Source organism: Dunckerocampus dactyliophorus, chromosome 18 (assembly GCF_027744805.1).
Source record: "Dunckerocampus dactyliophorus isolate RoL2022-P2 chromosome 18, RoL_Ddac_1.1, whole genome shotgun sequence".
NCBI classification, from domain to species: Eukaryota; Metazoa; Chordata; class Actinopteri; order Syngnathiformes; family Syngnathidae; genus Dunckerocampus; species Dunckerocampus dactyliophorus.
Window position 1 is genome coordinate 6,159,137 of NC_072836.1, and position 20,166 is coordinate 6,179,302.

Consider the following 20,166-nt stretch of genomic DNA (forward strand, 5'->3'; position numbering starts at 1 on the left):
GTGACAATCTTCTCTCTGAAAAACTTGTACTGGCTGCATTCGTTTTGTGCTTTTCATTTTGTTCATGTTGTTCCTGTCTGAGTTTTACACAATATATCATAAATGAGATAGTACCCAACTGTACGATTTACTGATAATATTCAGTAGTTTTCATGTAGCTTTCCTAATTCTATCACAGTCACAATGTGTCTTCACTGCATTCAAAAGCTGAACTGCGCAAAATAGAAATAAGCATTTCCCCAATTTTTTTCTCTTTTTAACACACGTTGCACCGACTTTGTAATTATATGTAATAAAACATATAACATACATACAGTACATCATGTAAGAAATGGCCAATAATAATCTGTTATTCAGATTTTTGGAGGCGAGTATTGGCATTGTTACAGATAGCGAGCTAACGAGGACATCTGCTGGTGGAAAGGGGAACATTCCAAACGAATGGTGATACTTTGTGTTTTTATGCATTTTTCAGCGTATTTATGCAATACACAGTCGAACCTCCAAAGTTGTACACCTTGTTCCACCTCTGATTTGTACAGACTGTGAGACCATTTTTAATAAAATCATGCAAATCAACACAAATCAACAAACCACTTGTAAACCATCTAAATACTGTAACAAGTAATATTTTAGGTCACATTTTGGCACTGTTAATTGATAGGTAAGTGTAATGAGACGTTAACCACTGTTAATAGTATGACAAAAAATGACAAACGGCCGTACCTTATCTCACTTTTCAACATGCCTAATGGTTATACGAGTGTAAAAAGAAGCTAAGATCACTATAAAATGTATGTTCAGCTTTTGTGTAATGTTACAAGTGTAAACATAAGTTAACCATGATGTAAAATGACCTATAACGAAGGGGTACAAGTTTTGTTGCACATACGCCTCATCCATCTCATTTGTAGTATGTATGCAAGTGCAAAAAGAAGATAACCACACTTCATAAAATGGTGTAATGTGATTTTTGTTGCACACGTGCTTCCCTATTTAGTTTTTTTTTTACTGCAGAAACAAAAGGTTGGCGTGACATATGTTAAGTGTAAAAAGAAGTTAACCACTGTCTATATTATTAGGTAAAGTGCCCGATATGAAAGCGTAATGTGATTTTTGTTGCAGACCTGCCTCTGCAAGTTCATTTTTTAAACATTCTTAATTGTTAAAATTAATTAAAAGTGTAAAAAGAAGGCAACTGCTGTAAAAAGTAGGAAAATATAATAAAATTTGAGCTGAAAGGTGTAATTCCATATTGTAGCACCTCAGGGCATTGAGTTCACTCAATGGGGACACAAAGAGTGGGGAAAAACAGCTTCTTTGTTGCTGCCACCGGCCTGAAGGCGTCCTGTCTCTTTAAGCGATGACAAGGTCCTCACAGTGCACACCTGCGCCAGCAACGGCTTCTTGTCCTATCATTTGCTAGCACCCAGGACACGGTGGAAGCACAAAAAGACACCCCGACATGTCCTGAGGCTTTTTACGGGACGGGTGGGTGATTGTACGCCTTGTGCCGTCTCCTGTGGCATGACAGGAAGTGTCTGATGTCCACACAGCCGCTCGTATGATTTTTTTTATTCCATCAAGACAGTGCATGCTGCAACGTATAATGTTTTTATTCTCATTGAAATGTAAACACTTTATTCCAAGGCCAGACAGATCCCAGTCATGATGTAATAATTAAACAGCAACACAGGCGTGTACACTTCCAAGCACAGAAAATTCACTGCAACAATAAACACAACACTTTTTTTTGTTGTTTTTTTTACTCTTCCAGGTACATTTCACCATTACCGATAAAACCGAGCCGGGCATCGTGTGCAACTTGTTTCCATTCCAACAAATAACTGGTGCTGTGTTCAACCCAAATGGACTAAAAAGGTTCCCCCCACAGACAAACTACACAACACGACTGCAAATGTTACATCACCATCTAATGCTGTCGTTAGTTCCATTTTTAACCTTCACCTGCTACACTTTTTTTTCGCCTGTTCATCATCATTGCACATCCCCTTGTCTTGCAAATGCTTTTAATGCCAAGTGTTTTATTTTCAATCTACTGGACATTGTAAATGTTCACATTCCATATACAGTACATTGCGTTTCTATGCATGTTTTACAATGTCTACATGCCCGGTGGAGTTTGCACAAAATTATTTTAGTAGGAAATAAAAAAAAACCCCAACAACCTGAAGAACACTTTCACTTTCTTTCAATAATGGACTATTTCCAAAGTAATATACGACCCTTTCTTACAGTGTAGTGTCTTGCCCAAACTAACGTCTTGGGCAGCGTCCTCCCACTTTCCTTCAAAACAAAATGGTGTGATTGGTCATCAGTCATACGGCAGCTAACGCAGCCATGTGGCTAACACCCGCACGTATGTGTGACGTATACCCGCGACCCTAATGAGGAGAAGCGGTATAGAAAATGGATGGATGGAATTACTAATTACCTATTTTTTTGGGCCCCCTGGCCCCCCTTGGAATTGTCCTGACTTTTCCCCTTTATACAGCCAATCGTACTCATCATAAAATGGATTGAAAAATGTATAATTAATCCAGTCCTGGATGATCAGCATAAAATCCTGATCGGAGCGTCCCTACATGTTTTTTTTTTTCCATGTGTCAATCTGCATCGTCAAGATTAATGTGTAAAAAATAATGCTTTAGATTCGGTTTCATGCACAAAATGTCACAATGATTTTAGTGGGAAATCCTACAAATAAAATGAAATGCTTTGTATTAAATGCTGTTAAATATCATGTTATTATTTTTTGTTTCTTATTTTATTATTATTTAGCATTATTTTATTATTTTTTGAACGCCCAGCCGAAAAGGCTACCTTCTGCCATAATAACGACATCAGGTCAACATTCGTAGGGTTCGTCAGACAATAGTAAAATCAACAATCTTTCAAATCAAACAAAACATTTTCACAAATCCGGTAAATATTTCACAGTGTTGGACTAATCACTGACTGGCTACTTTTTTTTGTGTGTGAAATCCTACTAAATAAACGCTACCGTAAATGCTCCATAATGCCTCTATTCAATTAACCACAGTCTCTATTTATAGTCACCGGGTGCATGGTCTGCAAACGCTAATAGCCGCCAGGGTCTCTAATAAGTGTGAAAAAACATTGGCGCTAACAGCTGTGGCTGTAGGCAACCTCATGATGTCGTTTTTTGAATTAACTCCACAAAATGGCAGTAGCTGCATTATAAATACCATGACAGTGTTATTCATGCTGATTGAGCAGTTTGCACATACGCACTATTACAACATCGGTTCTGATACTGTTCCGTTTTCTTATCAAATTAAGCCGCGGGCTGACATATTTAAACTCTCATTGCTTGTAGTTTCATTCTGAATGCTACATGAGCTCATTAGCTGCGCTTGCTAAACAACTATGACTTGTGTGTCATTCAGGGTGTATTTGTTACCGTTTTTCACGTAAGCGACGATTCATCATTTCAACACACACTGCACACTAAAAATACACCATGAATAAATATCTTTGTCATACTTTTACATGTGACAAATGTCCAGTTTGCATAATCACAAAATATAAACAAGCAACGTGTGACAGTATACAGTATATCGCCAATCTTTAAAGTTCAAGTAAAAGTGTTAAAAATAAACGTAAATGATGAGAGTTATTTTATAGAAGTTGGTTTATGGTACACGCGGGTGGGTTTTAAATGCTGGAGCTGCGATACTTTACAGCAATGTAGGAGGAAATTGCACCAAAGTTTAAGAATCATGTTAAAACTGGGCTTTAAAAATAATAAAATCAAATAAAATATAATATATAAGGTCAAGTCATTCCACAAAGATGGCGATCGTGCTACACTGAAAAAATATTAATGCTACAAAAACAATTCATTTGATCGTCATTTCAATGTAATAATAAATAAATCAAGATTTAGTTAATTATCTAATACAATGTAAAATGTATTCATATTATTTGTATAATTTTAGAATAATAATTCTCATAAATACATCCATTTTTCAAAATGGAGCCTACTAAATTGTCATGATAAACAGCTGTGTCATTTTTAATAATTTTTTTTTAAATTCAGTACTCTATAAGCAATCATTAGCTGTTGACACTTTTTACTTAAATGTTGCATTTTTAATAATTATACTTATTTTAAATCAGGGGTGTCCAAAGGGCAGCCCGGGGGCCATTCGCGGCCGGTGACACGTTCACTATTATTAGCCCGCAACAAGTTGTAAAAAATTAAATTTAATACTAAAAAAAAACCCTACAAAAGTGGGAAAAATACTGCAAAATGGCACAATGTAAAGAATAAAAGCTGACGTGTTGATACTAATAATTAATAACACAAAGCTTTGATGTTAAATGTATGTAAATTTTTTTTTAAACCTTTTTAGTAAATTTAAAAATATATAAAAATATCAAAGTGCGCCCCTCCCCCGCTTCGATTTTTCTGTATGCGGCCCTCGGTGGATAAAGTTCGGACACCCCTGCTTTAAATAAATAAAAATGACTATATTAAGTGTTTTTTATAATAAATGTTTAATTAATTAATGAATAATGTTCGCTAATTGACTGTTCATTAAGTAATTTATGACATTTTTACAATGCAAATGAAACGCTAATTAATCAATAAATGAAACACTAATATAATAGCTACAAATGCACGATGGCGATGTAAGATTTGGTCTTTCCACATCTTTCTAATGATAGTTTAGCGACCTGAGCTGGGGCGAGCGGTGTGCCCCTCCCACGAACCAAACGCTGATCCTGTTCTTTTCAAAGTGATGTAAACGTGACCGTTGAAGCCACCTTGGCCTCACACAAACACACTGAGGTAAAGATTGGAGACTCTGACTGATTGCTACTTCCACAAAATAGTCGGGAACTCTTATCATATCAAATATACGCCAAAGATAACGTTACAAAAAATAGACTAGTCACATACAGTATAGAAGAGTAGACTATTACTAAAATAGACTGGAGGGCTGCACAGTGACGGGACGCTCTTGGCTTCCTCTTAACTTGCCATTTTGGTATTAACAAACAATGAAGATCATCTAAAAGAAAAAATAACGAAAATAAAAATTGTAAACATGGTACCGGTACAAGAGCACAGGTGGCAACACGCAGTCAGAGAATATCGATACATGGCGGCCGGCGGGGCGCTCACTCCTCCTCCATGGACTTCTCAATCTCCTTCAGCCTGCGGACAAACTCCTGAGCCTCCCTGTCGCCGACACGAGCGTCCAGCAGCCCCATGATGGGTTTCTCTGGAAGGGAGGAAGCAAACATCTTCATACTGAGAGTCCAAAAATCACTGCCTCTGCTTGACAGGAAGTCCACAGAACTCTACGACTCTGCAGTTTCATGCATTATTTCCCATGCATTTGTTGGACTTCCTCCATTGTATTATTATAACTGTAAATTCCGCTGACTGCTACTTTTTTCGTAAACATTGAACCCTGCGGCTTGTACAGCGGTGCGGCTGATTTATGGCTAAATTCTAATCTCGTGACATCTCTTTTACTTCAGAATTACTGCTAATTGTTGTAAATACTGTGCCACTCATGAGTCAGTGAGGAAACGGTCGCGCTTTCTTTGGCAGGAGCCAATCACGAGCTATCGGTGCTCTCACAACGAGCTTGTCAACCCATTGAAAGTCGCATGAGGTCATTATATGTAACAGCATTACAATATAACAGTCACAGTGTCACCTTTCACCATGAGTACCTTTGTATATTTCTGAGGTATACCTTTTGAGTGTTAAGTTGCTGTGTGATGAGTTTACAGTAATGTTGTTTATAAGATGACACCGTGAGTCACACTGTTATACTTAGTAATGGCCACCTGCAATTTCCAGTGGGTTGACAAGCTTGTCGTGAGTTTATTCATAGCTCATGATTGGCTCCTGTCATAAAGAGGTGACTGGTCGTCACAGTCTCGTGCGTGCCACAATATGACACAACATGCCATTTTATGACGTGGACATGTGCGGCTTATACACCGGTGCCGCTTATATACTGTATGCACAAATCAGTTTTTTCCTCTAAATTTAGTAGTTATAAACTGAAATTTATGGTATTATTATTATTATTATTATTTTTATTATTAATATTATTATTAAAAGTATTAGACATACCGCTGGGTTTGCTGCGAGACAAGTGGAGGATGAAGGGCTGCACGCTCTTTCCGGCCGCCGTGGCGTTGGGCCTCCCCGGCCAGCAGAAGTCGCTGAGGGGGGCCACGGCCTCACCGGCGAAGTCGTTGGTGGAGAGCCAATCGTAGTCCATCACAGTGAAGGTCAAACAGGCGAATCTGTGTCGGTACTGCTCGGGACTCACGTGGCTGCAGAAAGGTTTCACATCACAACAGTCTATCTATACTAGATCTATTATTGCAATACAATATGTGTCACATGTATGGTGTCAATACGTGTCAAACTAAAAAGTGACAAAATAGAAATAGAAACAACTCTCCGGCAGCTAAATAAGACAACCAAAACATTTGAAGCAACCAAACAAATACAAAACAGCTCTCAGTGTGATGTTTGATGCAGTGCAGCTCTAAACCACTGCAGACTATAACCACATTATGCATACTGTATAAAAGCAATATTCACATTTTTGTAAAGAACTCTTGCATTATTTATCACTTTAAAAAATTATTTTTAATATTGGAAATATATTTTTATAAAATAGCATTTCCTAAAATAATTAAAAAAATAATAATTTTCAGTTTCACAACTCTTGAAAAATGTTTCTATTAGAATTATTTTTAAACAAATATATATATTTTTTAATAAAATTATTTTTTTACAGACTTTATTAGAACTCTTATTTTAATTCTAATTAAAATATTTTATAGGATAAACACTTTTTGTAAAACTATATATTTTCCTAAAATAATAAAAAGACAATTTCTTGTATTATCAATTAATACATTTTAATATTATTTGATAAATAAAATATTTAAAATAAAAACAAAACTAAAATATTTTCAATTAATCAATTTTTGTATTATTTTATAAATAAGATATTTAATAAATAATATAGACAGCATTTTGTAGAAGTCTTCCTTTAAATTATTTATAATTTAAAAAAATCTATATTTTAAATATGAACATAGTTTCTTTTCTCTTTCTTGAATGCTGTTGATTTCCCCCCCACATGAACAGTACATGTTTCTAAATAAAACCAGGGAGTGTTGACCTTTGCAGGGAGGAAGCATGAAGAAAATGGAGTCTTGAAGCACTAACCTGTTAAAGCACACACAGTACGTACAAGCCATGACCTTTCAATAAGAAGAACTCACAAGTAGAAGAGCTCGTCAAAGACGGGGTGGAGCGTCTTCAGCTTCACTTGCGTGCGTTGACTCTTGGCCAGCGGGAAGAGGTGGTGGGGACACAGCTCCACGATCACAAATGGGTCGCTCAGGCCTAACAGGGATTATTGTTAAATATTAAACAGGATGAAAACAAATGTCAAATTTGCAGTCTGTGTTTACCGTTAGCATCCAGCGCCATGATGTCGGCGGCGTGCAGGATCTCCACCGTCAGCCTCTGCTCGGGAGCGTCGTAGTAGCACTTGACGCTTATGCGACCAAAGCGCGTGTGTTTGAGGGTTTTCTGCAAAGACAAACTAGCAGTGATGTCATTTGGTTCAGAGGCAAAGAAGAAGAGAATAGACAATTGTTGTGCGGTGGGATCGATGCTCATCGTGGCGTTCGATGAGGCGGAACGCACCTGCAGGGAAATCTTCTCCAGGTAGTATTGTTCGATCAGCTCGAAGGAGGAACATTTGTTCAGCTTCAGCTCCTCCTCCAGGGCCTGATGCAGCGTGAGAACAAAAGAAAGACATAAATGTTGTATTTCTTACTTACAGCACGTTTGTTTTTGGGGTTTTTTGCAAGATATGATGAAAAGGGAAGAAGTATGGTGGAGTATTAGGGCCACATTGAAAAACAAAAATAATGTGAGATTTCGAGAATAAATAAATGACAAATAAATGTACGACTTTTTACAAGAAAAATATATTATAACAATAAAGTATTTAATTTATGAGAAAAAAGGTGTAAAAAATTACGAGAAAAAAGTTGTAACATTATGAGAACAAAGTCGAAAATATTCAATACAAAAAAGTCATATATTTATGAGAATAAAGTCCTAAATTTAAGAGACTAAAGTCGTAAATTTCCGAGAATAAAAGCGTGTCATACGTGTCAGAGAGAAAATACATCATAGCTCTTCAGGAAAGAAGGAAACTTTCCGCTTGCTTCAGGCAAGCTTTTATTTATAACGTGGCAGCCAAACAGAGCAGTTGCGCACAGATTAGCATGGCTTCTCACTTCCTCCTTCCTTACCCCGCCCCCTCCACATGTATTCTCGTAATATTACCTTTTTTCACGGAAATTTCCGACTTTATTCTTGTAAATTTACAGTTTTTTTCTCGTACATTTGACAACTTTATTGTAGCAAAATGACTGTGTGTGAATGATGTGACTGTAATCTAATGTCATGTCTCAAGAATGGAACACTACTGACACCTAGTGGCCAGAATACTACACATCCTTGTCGTTCAATATTTTTTGACTAATAGTACGCCACAGTAAACCATGAAACAGCCATCATTTATTAATTAATTATCCATCCATCCATTTTCTATACCACTTCTCCTCATTAGGGTCGAAGGGGTATGCTGGAGCCTATCCCAGCTGACTTCGTGCGACAGGCGGGGTACACCCTGGACTGGTCGCCGACTAATCGCAGATTAATTAATTAATTTTTTAAAATTTATAGAGCGAGGGAGCAATAATCGAACTGTGATATTGCAAGGGACGACTAATAATAAAAACAAAATTAAGAGTTTAGTGGTAGTGGCTGTGTTTGTTTTAATTGTACAGTAATTAAATGCAGCTAAATTAATCTATAATCATTTTTCCTTTTAGATTGAATTTGCATGAGAGATGTATTTCTCACGTTCATAGATACCATTCCTACATGCATTCAGACTCCACATAAAGAAATGACATGCTCACTGACTGTTATTTATAAAGTGGCCTTGATTTGATACATTATGCATACATTAGCTGTCAACACATTTCGCCGCAAACTAAAAAGATGTGTGATGGATAACCTTGTAGTCTCCACTCTTCATGTCTTCCAGGGATAAACCGTTTCCTTTGTCATGGAGGAACTGCAACAAGGTCTACAACGAACACACAGACAAAAAAAAAAAAGAAGGACATTAACAGTTTGGAATCCAGGGTAGGATACTTTTGGGTTTACTTTTAAATTTCACCTTAAAAATTCTTTGTCTTGCCTCAGTTGATTTCGTTTTGTGTCAGTACAACCTCACATTTTTTCATTTTGACATAGCGTATGTACGACGGAGTATTGGTGCCGCAAAAAAAGTAAATTTACGAGAATAAAGTGGTAAATTTTGCAGAAAAAAATGTATTTAAAAGAATAAAGTCGTAAATGTACAACTTTTCTAGTAAATTTTTGCCACGTCTCCAAAAAGTGCGTACGCCAACTACAAAGGTGGCGTACCGGGGCGCACATTCTCACGTCAAGTTGTATTTTTATAGCTACCATATTTTGCGTGGAAAACGGTGTACGCAACTTTTCGGCCCCCGTTTTATAGATGAGGCGCCTAGGCATTTTAACATAGCTTTAACCACTCACTTTAGATTACCCCTCCCCTCACATATGCCCATCCTATACAGCGCAGTCTTTTCCTGTAGAAGTTTTCTCCGTTCAGGTTGTATTGATTTGTCTCCTATGAAATTGTCAAAGAACATGTCTTGAACTATGTACACAACAAATACTGTGTCCCATTTAAAAAAAAAAAAAAGGATTGTCCATAAGTGTTGGCTGACCTTCCCCCTCTCGCTCTCTGCAACCAAACAGCATTTGATTGGTTAACGACAAGTTTTTTTCCCCACCAATAGGCAGGTGGTGTCATGTTTCATTGCCTGTTTACTTCTGCTTTCAAAGCGAGCGCCTATGAGAAATTCCGTGACGACACATGATGCGTATATTATTGATCATAATTCTGCTTCTAAACCATTTAAAGACTCATATCCAGTATGAATTCTGATCACAGTCTGTGTGTCGAGCGTGCAAAGAGCACGGATACGAGGCCGTAAAGCGCAATACTTAACAGACCAACATTTGAACGTGGTTGTCGAGTGAACTTTGTGCACAACACGAGAATGAGCTGAGACGAGAACTGTCACCACTCACCTCCACTGTGTACTGGAAGCGGTTGTAAAACTCCACCTGAACGCCCCTGTTTTCAGTCACCGAGTCCAAGATCATGCGCAGCAGCAACTCCCACAGGCTCTGCAGAACTCTACAACAAGTCGATACCACAAAAAAACAAAAACAGAATGAATCACCCTCTGAGCATTCTTATCTGTTAGGCACTTATAGCGCCAAAGTACTTGTTGTCAGACGTCAAGGGACTGGTGAAACAGCAACACAATACTACAGTAACATTACTTTTGTCAATAAATTATCAATTATTCATCAAAACGTCAGAAACATGTATGCCAATATCAGCAATAACAAGCAATATATTTTATTTATTTACCATTAATAAGTTATTGCGCAATCAATAAGCAGAACGGGAAGGAGGTAATTACCGAGCCAGGTTGTCTTTCACCAGCGTGTCAGTGAGGACGACCACCGTGTCCTGTAGGTACTTCATGAGGGGGGCCACAGCCTGGCGATGGCACATGAATGCACATGTATTATGCAGCATCATTTCAAGTACTACACGCTTTCAGCCGCTTTGCGACGTACGTCATCATTGTTGATGGAGTCAGGAGACAAGCTGATGTGTTGGATGTAGCGTCTCAGCTCAGGCAGCATCTGTGCACACAAGCCATGCACAGAAATATAACAATAATTAATGAAACCTCACTAAATGTGCACATTTCGTACAGTAACAACTCAAATGTGAGTGTGTGGTAAGTCAAAGTGTATTAAAAAATACTAAAATTATGATTTTTTTTGCAGCCAGATGAACAATGAACAGTCCTTGTAGAAAAGTGACTCTTTAAAACACATGAAAAAAAGCAAATTTTAACAAACAATATAATATTAGGCCTCATGTTATCAGAAAAAAATATTTAGCATTGAGAAAATACCCCACAAATTTACATTATTTACTATAACTGGGAAGCCACAATTAACTTGCATGGCGTAAGAAGCAAATGCAATTAAAAATGATCATCTAAAATGCAATATAAAATAACAATAGATTTTTAAATATAATGATTAATGATATATTTTTAACATGAAAATGAATTTTATTTCAGCGCTTCTGTTGCAAACACTGTAGCTTTTCTTATTTTAAGTAAATGTATTCAAGGTGGGTGACAAATTAGTCCCCCAAAATATCACATTTTTGCTTTTTTAAATGTAAAATGTATTTATTAATTTATTTTATTTCATTAACTATTTAAAAAAATGTATTCAATGTTGCTGACAAATGAGTACCGTAATTGGCAAAAAGTTGACTATTATTTCAATATAAAAAATATATGTATAAAATATATTTTATTTGGCAATAAAATAACCCCAAAATGTACATTTTTGCCTTTTTTTTGTTGAAAATGTATTTATTTTCCTTTATTTTATTAAATACTGTACACAAAAGACTATAGCCTGCTAGGAGCAAGTGCAAGTGGTGTAATAAAAACAACAACAATACATAATATAATAATAATATAAAATATTTATGTTTAGAGGCCATATTGGTTATAATTCGATATTTTTTTTATTGACAGCTGCAGTTGGCTTGTTTGCATGCAACCTCCAGTTGTTTATGATTCTCCACAAAATACACTGGTTAGCCACAACGTTAGGCTTCTTGTGATACGTTTGTCAGCGCATTTGTAGTTTGCACGAACTGCATCACACGAAGAGCTGTCCCTAATATTTAGCTAAACGAGCGTTGCACCTTGTCAGTGAGCAGCGCGATGAGGCGCTTGGCCTCCCTCTGCAGGTCCAGGTCCATGTTGAAGAGCTGCCCGTTGAGGGCCTTGTAGACTTGCTCCTTGCCCTCGGCCCCACACGACTCCTCCATGGCGCGCTCCACACCCGACCAGTCCAGGTCGCGGGGCAGGTGACCCAGGAAGACCCGCACGTGCTCCACGTTGTTCAGGGCGACGCAGAGCTAGCGGCAAGCGAGGAGGAGCGAAGGAGGAAAAGAGAAAAGAAAGAGGGCGGAGGTGGAGAAAAGCCGAAGGAAAAGAAGCAGGGCTACAGAGAGCAAGGGGTGACGGTGTGAATGATTGACAGCCGACAAGAGGCAACTTGTTTTTTCTATGTGTTAAAGCATCACACGCACTTTTCCCCTGCTGGGACGCCACGCAAATGCCCTGGCTGACATTTACTTCCCACGTCAACACACACCCTCCGCCTGCTTTGCCTTTCTGCAGGCGTTACCTGCACTATGAAGCTCTTGTGGTCTCGGCCCAGCTGGTTCCTCTCAATCTTGCGTGTCAGCATCTCTGAGTAGCACACGGCCTCGCTGCAAAAATTCTACGGCACAGAAGCTCGGGATTACTCACATGGATGCAACCTTAAGCGCTCATTTACAGGAATTCATAGGAATCAATTGCACAATACACACATTCATTTATGTACATTATATACAGGTATGTGAGTGTTACCTTGCGGCGAAAATCAATCTCTGTTTTGAATGGGATTTTTTTTTGTATGGATGAGATTATATATATACACACATACATATTCCCATTTTACTTAATATTAGATATTTTTGACATTTTACATGTATTATTGTTATTAATAATAATTATACCATTAATAATAATAATAAGAATAATAAGAATAATAATAAATAATATTATCCTTATTATTAATTTTAAAATACTGCAAAATACTGCAAAATACTGATAATCCAAAACGCAATATAAAACAAAAAATGACAAATTAGCCATTGGGAAAAAGCTGAAGATTATTTAATTAGAAAAAAATAAAGTAAAATAAAATACCCCTCAAAATAAAAAATCTGTGTATATACACATAATAATAATGATAAGCACAATTATTAACATTTTTAATAAGAATACTATTCTATGATTATTATTGTTGTTAGCAGTCATAGTAATAACAATTCTATTTTATTTTGAAATTAAAATGTAATATATTATGATTATTAGCAATAGTAATAGTAGTAGTATTCATATTCATGTTCATATAGTTGTTTTTTTATATTATATTATTTATCAAATCCATGTCTTTTTTGCTGTTAGATGAAATCTATTCAGGTTGTATTCACAAAAAAATGTAAACTTAATTTGAAAACTTTCTTGCAAGTCTTCTCATGAATAATAATAAATATATACTTTATATAATATTCATATTAATTTGGAATTGTGCAAGTGTTAACGTGATGTATTTCAGTGTAAAGCATGTTCAAAATCATTTCCCATTGACTGGTAATATTTCTAAATCCCCCAGTTAAACGCCCCGTGTAACGTTAGCGACTAGAAGTTTGCTCTTACGTCGGTCAAGCGAGTGACGAAGATGAAGGCGCCCGCAGAGTCCGGCCAGGCCAGCTGGAGCCAGATGTCTCTGACCTGTCTGAAGCAGGACGTCACCTCCAGAGCCGAGGAGCTGTGTCTGACCTGGTGCACCGCCTCTATCTGACCAGCGAAGAAGCAGTTGCGTTATTGCAATAATACTGTCACAGAAAGTTTGAAGAAGGATCAAGCACGAGAAATTGTTGCTGGAAGCCTCCTCGTGTCTTACAGGACGTCATTCCGAATGAATTACACTCTTGTTTGGACACAGAGAAACAATCAGCGAGGTTGTCCCCAGTGGAGACATCTCCATGGTTACCACAGTCTCTTTCCAATTCTTACCTTGTCGCTTTCCACCGCTTTGCAGATCCTGTCGCATGACCTGTCATGGACGATCTGCAGGAACTTGTGAATGGACGACTTGAACCAGTTGTGGAAGCCCGTTAAGGCTAACATCTTTGCATCTCTGCCGAGGACAACCACACAAGAACACGCAGATGAAACCATGTCACACATTGTATGCTATGTGGAGAATCGTATTGGGACGCAAACTGCAAGTGAAAATGGAAGAAAATCTGGCACTGGGAAGACTTTCAAGAATATTTTTGCATCACTTCCTCCAGAAGAACATTTGAGAGGTTAGAATTTCATCCCAAAGTTGTTTGATGGGCTTCTTCCACCCCTTATGTGTTCTCCAAAACTGTGAGAAGCACAGTAGAATCATTCAAAATGCCTCACCAAGATGAAGCATTCATGACAGGTTGTGTCCCACTACTTTGTGTTTCTTGCCGTTGTGTCGTCACCAACTTGAGAGGAAGAAACTCCTGGAAGCTCTTGAGGCTTTTCAAGGACATGAAGAGCTCAAAGACGGTCTCGCCCATGGTCTGGCTCAGTCTGGAACTCTCCTGCTCCAGGGTGCCGCAAAGCCTCTCCATGGCCACATTGACATCATCTGCCACCTATGGAAGATGGGGGAAAAAGAAAAATGTAAAATGCACTTTTGAATGACATTTTAATACAGTTGTGTGCCCCTAGAGCAAGGTTGTCAAACATTTTGACTCACGGGCCACATTGGGTTAAAACGTCCGGTGGTCATCACACAGAACGACATACTTGCTCACGGTGCAACGAAATGAAAACACGACACATGCACAGCAAGTTAACGCATCACATTAATCAACTACTACTACTACTTTTTACATAATATGGTCATTTTCACTCCAAAAAAGCTGCAGGTTCTGGAAGCGTACCAGTTTCTCCAGCTGCCTGTAGGAAACGCTGAAGAAATCCACTTTGACTGCACTGCAGAAACAAAAACCAAAAGGTCAATACATTGCAACAATGGTTTAAAGCAAGCTTAAGCTGGCGTTCACCCGTAGAAGAGTTTGTTGTAGATGTTCTGAGCTCTCTGCACATCTGTGCACACGGCGTCCACCACCAGAACCAGCTTCTTCAGCTGCTCCTCCAGAGACTGCATCGTTAGAACATGCAAATCCCGTTAATTCTTTGCAACATATGTACTTAAAAGTTGGCCTCGTTGCGTGCACGCACCCCGTCCTCTGGTTTGTGTTGCGCGACGAGGCTCTCGTACCACTCAGAGGTTCCTTTCTGTTGAAACAGTGCAGTCATTAACAGTGTAGGTCGCTATTAATGTGCCCCATAGGGTTAATTACAGGACTTCAAAGCCGAGCGGTTCACAGGCTGACGAGCTACAGTGTTCTGTACTTGTAGTCTACTTAGTGTACTCAAGCCCCTTATTGTTTTCACCTTCACAGCGGAGGTGATGTCCAAGTGCAGCTCGTTCCGCAGAGGACAAACGGTCTTAAATGCCCGCATGTTCTGCATGTAGCCAATCCCCCTGGTGCACAAAAACAAGACAAAGGTGACAATTTTGCAATAATATAAGTCACCCACAGCACGGCTAACTTACCAACCCGAATACTTGAAAATGTAAATGCATCTAGGAGCTTAGGACGAAAGTGTGTTTCTTTAATGCAGGGGTGTCCAAAGTCAGGCCTGGGGGACATTTACGGCTCGCGGCACATTGTAAAAATATAATGCATCAAGAAAAAAAAAACAGCAATGGAAAACTCAGCAATAATAAAAACAAGAATAAATATTAAGAAAAAAAATTGCAATCTCACGTAATTTCACAAGAATAATGTCGTAATATTATGAGGACAAAATAATTTTAATAGCATAAATTAGCATAAATGTATATAATAAAGTCGTAATTTTAGGAAAATTAGGTTGCTGAAAAATGTATAACGTTACCAGAATAAAATCCAAATATTGGAATAAAGTCATACGAGAAAAAAATCTACACCTAAAAAACTTAAAATAGTTGAAAATTAAAAAAAACAACAGAAATGGAAAAAAAAAGCATCTGTAATTTCCTGAGGATAAAGTCAAAATATTTTTTAAAAAGTTGTATTCTAATGAGAGAAAAAAAGGTGCAATTTTGTGAGAATAAACTCATAATATTATGAGAAAAAATGTCATTTTAGTAGCACAGAGTTGAAATATTAAAGGAAAATGGTTTATTAAGTTGTAACATCATAAAAAACAAAGAAAACAAAATAAAGTTGTAATCTTTGGAAAATTAGGTTCAGGAAAATGTTCTAACATTATAGGAATAAAGTCATAGTATTACCAAAAGAACATTTATGGACAACATGCAAAAACAATGGGTTTTCTAACAGTATACTATTTTCCAATAAAATAATAGCTTTTATTTCCAAAATGAATATGTTTTTACATAAAATTCGATGTAGTTATTTACAAAACTATTTGCAAAAATGTGTCTTTTTTAAAATCATTGCTCCTGAAAGGTGGTTGGGGACCCCTGCCCTGACATATTACCCCCTCTGAAAAATGTGATATGTTTAACAAGTCACATGGTCCACTGGAAGTTTTATCATTCAGATCCTCTGCAGGTCTTAGGAAGGCCAAAAGTAAGGAAGTAATTTGTTTGTATAGTCAATATTTTAACTATGACTGGTGTGGTTTCAATTTAAGTTTATTTTGAGAGTTCCAACAAGCAAATGGCATCAATTTGGTGGAATGGCCCATTTACTTCCCAAAGTGTGGCTGTTTTTGTAGGCACATTTTATCCAAGAGGAGACTGAGGACACCACTGCAGTAAAGTGGAGACTCTGGAGCATAAAATGGTGAGCATGTGTGTTTATTGTTGTCATTTCCAGCCGCATCTTTTGATTTTTCATGATGCAGCCCTCATTGGATAAAGTGTAGACACCCGTGGCTAAAACAGTACCGGCTAGTAGCTGGTTTCACCAATGGAAAAGCGTTACTATAGAGCCGAGTAGGTACTGTACTGTAAAAAAAAAAAAAGTTAATTCTGAGTATCTCTGCGTGAAAAGGTCAAGCGTGTCCGTCCTGTCGTGGCATGCGATGTGATGGCGGCGGTGGTGGGGGTACCTTACCTCAGCATGAGCTCGTAGCGCGTGACAGCGGCGGCGCTGGTGCACGGAAAAACCTGCCTCATGTTCTTCATCAGGCACAGGCAGTGCTCCGTGTACAGCCTGAAACTGTCCGACAGCTGCCTCTCCTGGACACAGGAAGCGTCCCGCGTTACGCTGTGAGACGTTTTTGGCTGAACCAGAAAACCTCCATGAATGTCAGCGACGAGCTAATGAGGTGGACATTTCTACGTAATGTTTTTTTTTTCAACCTCCCCCTCCTGGGGTTGGAGAACCTACCAGGTCTCCTCTCACAGAGGGAGGGTCCCACTCTGCATCGATGGCCCTCAGGAGGCGCAGCAGCAGGGAGTAGCACACACGCTGCGTTCGATGGTGGCCGCTGTAGCACTGCCAGCGACTGCGGCGGAAAAATGCAACCTTTATAGCGCCCGCCGAGGCTTTCGTTTTGTAGTGTTTTTACGATACAAACTCACATGATGGCCTGTTGGAGACGGGTGAGGTCCGTCTGCACGGCATGGTGAGTCAGTACCGTCCACGCCGGGGGGCTAACCTGCCCGTTCCAGTTGTACGGTTCACGCTAGCAAAAGGAATAAGACTGTTATTTATTATGACAAATTACACTTAGCCCTTTTGTTCAAGTCCAAGTGCTAAGTACTCTCATCCAGGTCACTAAAATTCTCTAATTCTCTTTGAGGTTTCTTGCTTAGAGGGAGTAGGGAGTAGAGTGCTTGCCAAAATGGACTTTACTTGATTAACATTTTGACTATAAAATGGTCACACACACATGCACATGATTATGTATCACAAAAGTAATTTGAACAGCTCGGCACAGGAAGTTTATTCGCATTTAGATCGCCTGTTGCAAGATATACTACAGCTCCACACGTCTGTAGCCGACTAGTTGGCCGGCTTTGTTTTAAGACGTGCAGTGAAGCCTGCTTTCTATGTTTTGTTCTACAAAGCTGTCCTCCGTGAAGAGGTGGGTGTATACAGTGGCCGGACTGGAAGTATTAATAATATTAATGGAGGAAACTCACCTTGACATGAGCGTGCTCGTGCTCAACAATCTGACTCAGCAGTTTTTTGTGGATGGACACGTTGGATTCTCTCTTAGACAGCGCCGTGTCTCTCTGAGGTCAGAAAAGGAAAAGAAAAACAATTTATACATAATGTAGCTATTACAGTAAATCAGGGATGTCCAAAAGAGCCACATACTAAACATGAAGCAATGCAAAGGCCACTTTGATATATTGTACAGCAACACATGCAGATATGCTAGAGGTTCTACATATTTCACCTCAGCTTTGTGATATTTATAGTATGAACTTCACTCTTTGCTCTTTTTTTCCCCATTTTTTTAGTTTTTAAAAATTTTGTTTTCCAACTGTTTCACCTTTCCTCTTAAATATTTCCTTGTAATATTATGACTTCATGCCCATATTTTGATTTTATTTTCATATAATTGTAACTTTTTCCTCAACCTAATTTTTCCAAAAGTGACAACTTTATTTCATTTTGTTTCTTGTAATATTACAACTTTAAAAAAGCAACATATTTGCTTTAATATTTCAGCTCTATGCTGCTAAAATTACATTATTTTTACATTACGAGTTTATTCTCGCAAAATCAATTGTGACTTTTTTCTCGTTCGAAATCTACTTTTTTTTCTTAATATTTTAACTTTATTCTGACAAAATTACGGCATTTTTTTTCCATTTCTGCTGTTGTTAAATTTTCGAATTATAACAACTTTCTTCAAATTGTTTTTTCCTTGACATAGTCCCAAAATATTTTTACTACATTCTCGTAACGTCATAACTTTTTTGCAACCTAATTTTCCACAAAATGGCAACTTTATTTGTTATTTAGTTTGTTTTTCATACTATTACAACTTAAAAAAAATAATGTCACTTTAGTGTTACTAAAATTGTGTTATTTTTCTTTAGATTACAACACTTTTCTCGTATTATGCTATTAATTTTTGCTGTTTTTCTTTATTTCTTTATTTTTTTTCTGTTTTCTTGTTAAATTATATTTTTGGAAAGAAAAAAAAAACAGCTGCGGGCCGCAAATGACCACCGGGCCATACTTTGGATACCCTTGCAGTAAATGCCCTAATTATAGCCGAAATAATGAATTGCAAGCAGGAGGTTGTTCTTTCCGAAATGTGAAAACTCATTACATTAACTTTTTAACTTACATAATGATTTGGGGTCCTTGAGAAAGTGGAGAGTAAAACATAGCTCTCTTTGACCACATGGTCATTTATTAAGAAGTACTGTATCTTGCGCAACAAAGCAGCAACAGAACCAATGTTGTAATAGCAGTCAGGAGCTGTTCAGCCAGCATTAATCGCACTGATGAGTTAATTGCAAACAGCAGTACAGCAAGTGTAATATGCAGAAGTTTCACATCAGCAGCCAATATTTTAAAGTGCATGCAGAGGTACATAAAGGTGCTGACCACTCATGACACTTTGTTTTTTGACCGGCGGCTATTTGCTTTTGTAGACCACACCCCCGACGACTATAGGAAACTCTGCAGTTAATTGAATGGAGCACATGAGACTTTGCACCTGGCTGGTGAACACCTTCAGTATCAGGTGGCATTCTCCTTGCACTTTGGACGCGCTGGACCGAGGCTCCAGCTTGAACCAGGTGTCGAAGCCGCCGACGGGGATCTCCTGTCAGGGCGGAAAAGGACACGGGTTAACAGTGTCGGGGGACGTCTTTGTTGCCTAAGTTTGTCTGAACTTACATTCAGAAAAATGTTGATGCATCCCAGGAAGTCATCGGCGTTCTCCTCGGAGCCGGACGAGGACGAGCCGTTGGCACGCACTGACTTTGCTATCTGCTTAAAATACCTAACGAGAGGCAATTAAGAAGGCCAATTGATTTTTTTCTGCGTGATTAAACGTGGAGAAGCAGCCACACCCCCAACATGATCTGCATCTGCAGCCATGCTTTGTAAACGTAAAGCTTTGTAAATAATAGTGACTGTGGAGAGTCGCCGCTACCTTCCCATTCCTCGAAGACCGCTGACTTCGTTGAGCTTTTTGCAGGCCTCAGCCACCGAAACGTCGTCGTCGTGATCCCTGGAGAAGGTAAAGTAGGAGGGGGAAGAAGGCTCATTCTATTTGCACTAACTCGAACATCAATAATCAAGA

The 20,166-nt window shown here is 38.3% G+C and overlaps 1 protein-coding gene across 2 annotated transcripts in view; it reads right to left on the reverse strand.

The window, feature by feature from the left end:
• Window positions 1-1,587: 1,587 nt before the first annotated feature.
• baiap3 (BAI1 associated protein 3) overlaps window positions 1,588-20,166 on the reverse strand; it is a 44,510-nt gene continuing 25,931 nt past the window's right edge. Inside the window, exons 10-34 of one of the 2 annotated variants that reach the window (XM_054759373.1) lie at window positions 20,017-20,094; window positions 19,758-19,863; window positions 19,576-19,683; window positions 18,038-18,130; window positions 17,474-17,577; window positions 17,280-17,397; window positions 17,004-17,128; window positions 15,328-15,418; window positions 15,112-15,168; window positions 14,934-15,031; window positions 14,811-14,862; window positions 14,368-14,519; window positions 13,903-14,026; window positions 13,543-13,683; window positions 12,461-12,556; window positions 11,973-12,188; window positions 10,811-10,879; window positions 10,651-10,730; window positions 10,250-10,358; window positions 9,138-9,209; window positions 7,748-7,831; window positions 7,510-7,630; window positions 7,318-7,441; window positions 6,146-6,351; window positions 1,588-5,276 (exon numbers count right to left, since the gene is read on the reverse strand). In XM_054759373.1, the coding sequence (XP_054615348.1) occupies window positions 5,173-5,276; window positions 6,146-6,351; window positions 7,318-7,441; window positions 7,510-7,630; window positions 7,748-7,831; window positions 9,138-9,209; window positions 10,250-10,358; window positions 10,651-10,730; window positions 10,811-10,879; window positions 11,973-12,188; window positions 12,461-12,556; window positions 13,543-13,683; window positions 13,903-14,026; window positions 14,368-14,519; window positions 14,811-14,862; window positions 14,934-15,031; window positions 15,112-15,168; window positions 15,328-15,418; window positions 17,004-17,128; window positions 17,280-17,397; window positions 17,474-17,577; window positions 18,038-18,130; window positions 19,576-19,683; window positions 19,758-19,863; window positions 20,017-20,094 (2,728 nt within the window). In that variant the 3' untranslated portion in view covers window positions 1,588-5,172. Of the gene's footprint in view, window positions 5,277-6,145; window positions 6,352-7,317; window positions 7,442-7,509; window positions 7,631-7,747; window positions 7,832-9,137; window positions 9,210-10,249; window positions 10,359-10,650; window positions 10,731-10,810; window positions 10,880-11,972; window positions 12,189-12,460; window positions 12,557-13,542; window positions 13,684-13,902; window positions 14,027-14,367; window positions 14,520-14,810; window positions 14,863-14,933; window positions 15,032-15,111; window positions 15,169-15,327; window positions 15,419-17,003; window positions 17,174-17,279; window positions 17,398-17,473; window positions 17,578-18,037; window positions 18,131-19,575; window positions 19,684-19,757; window positions 19,864-20,016; window positions 20,095-20,166 lie in introns of both variants that reach the window. The other variant, XM_054759372.1, reaches the window with a different exon arrangement.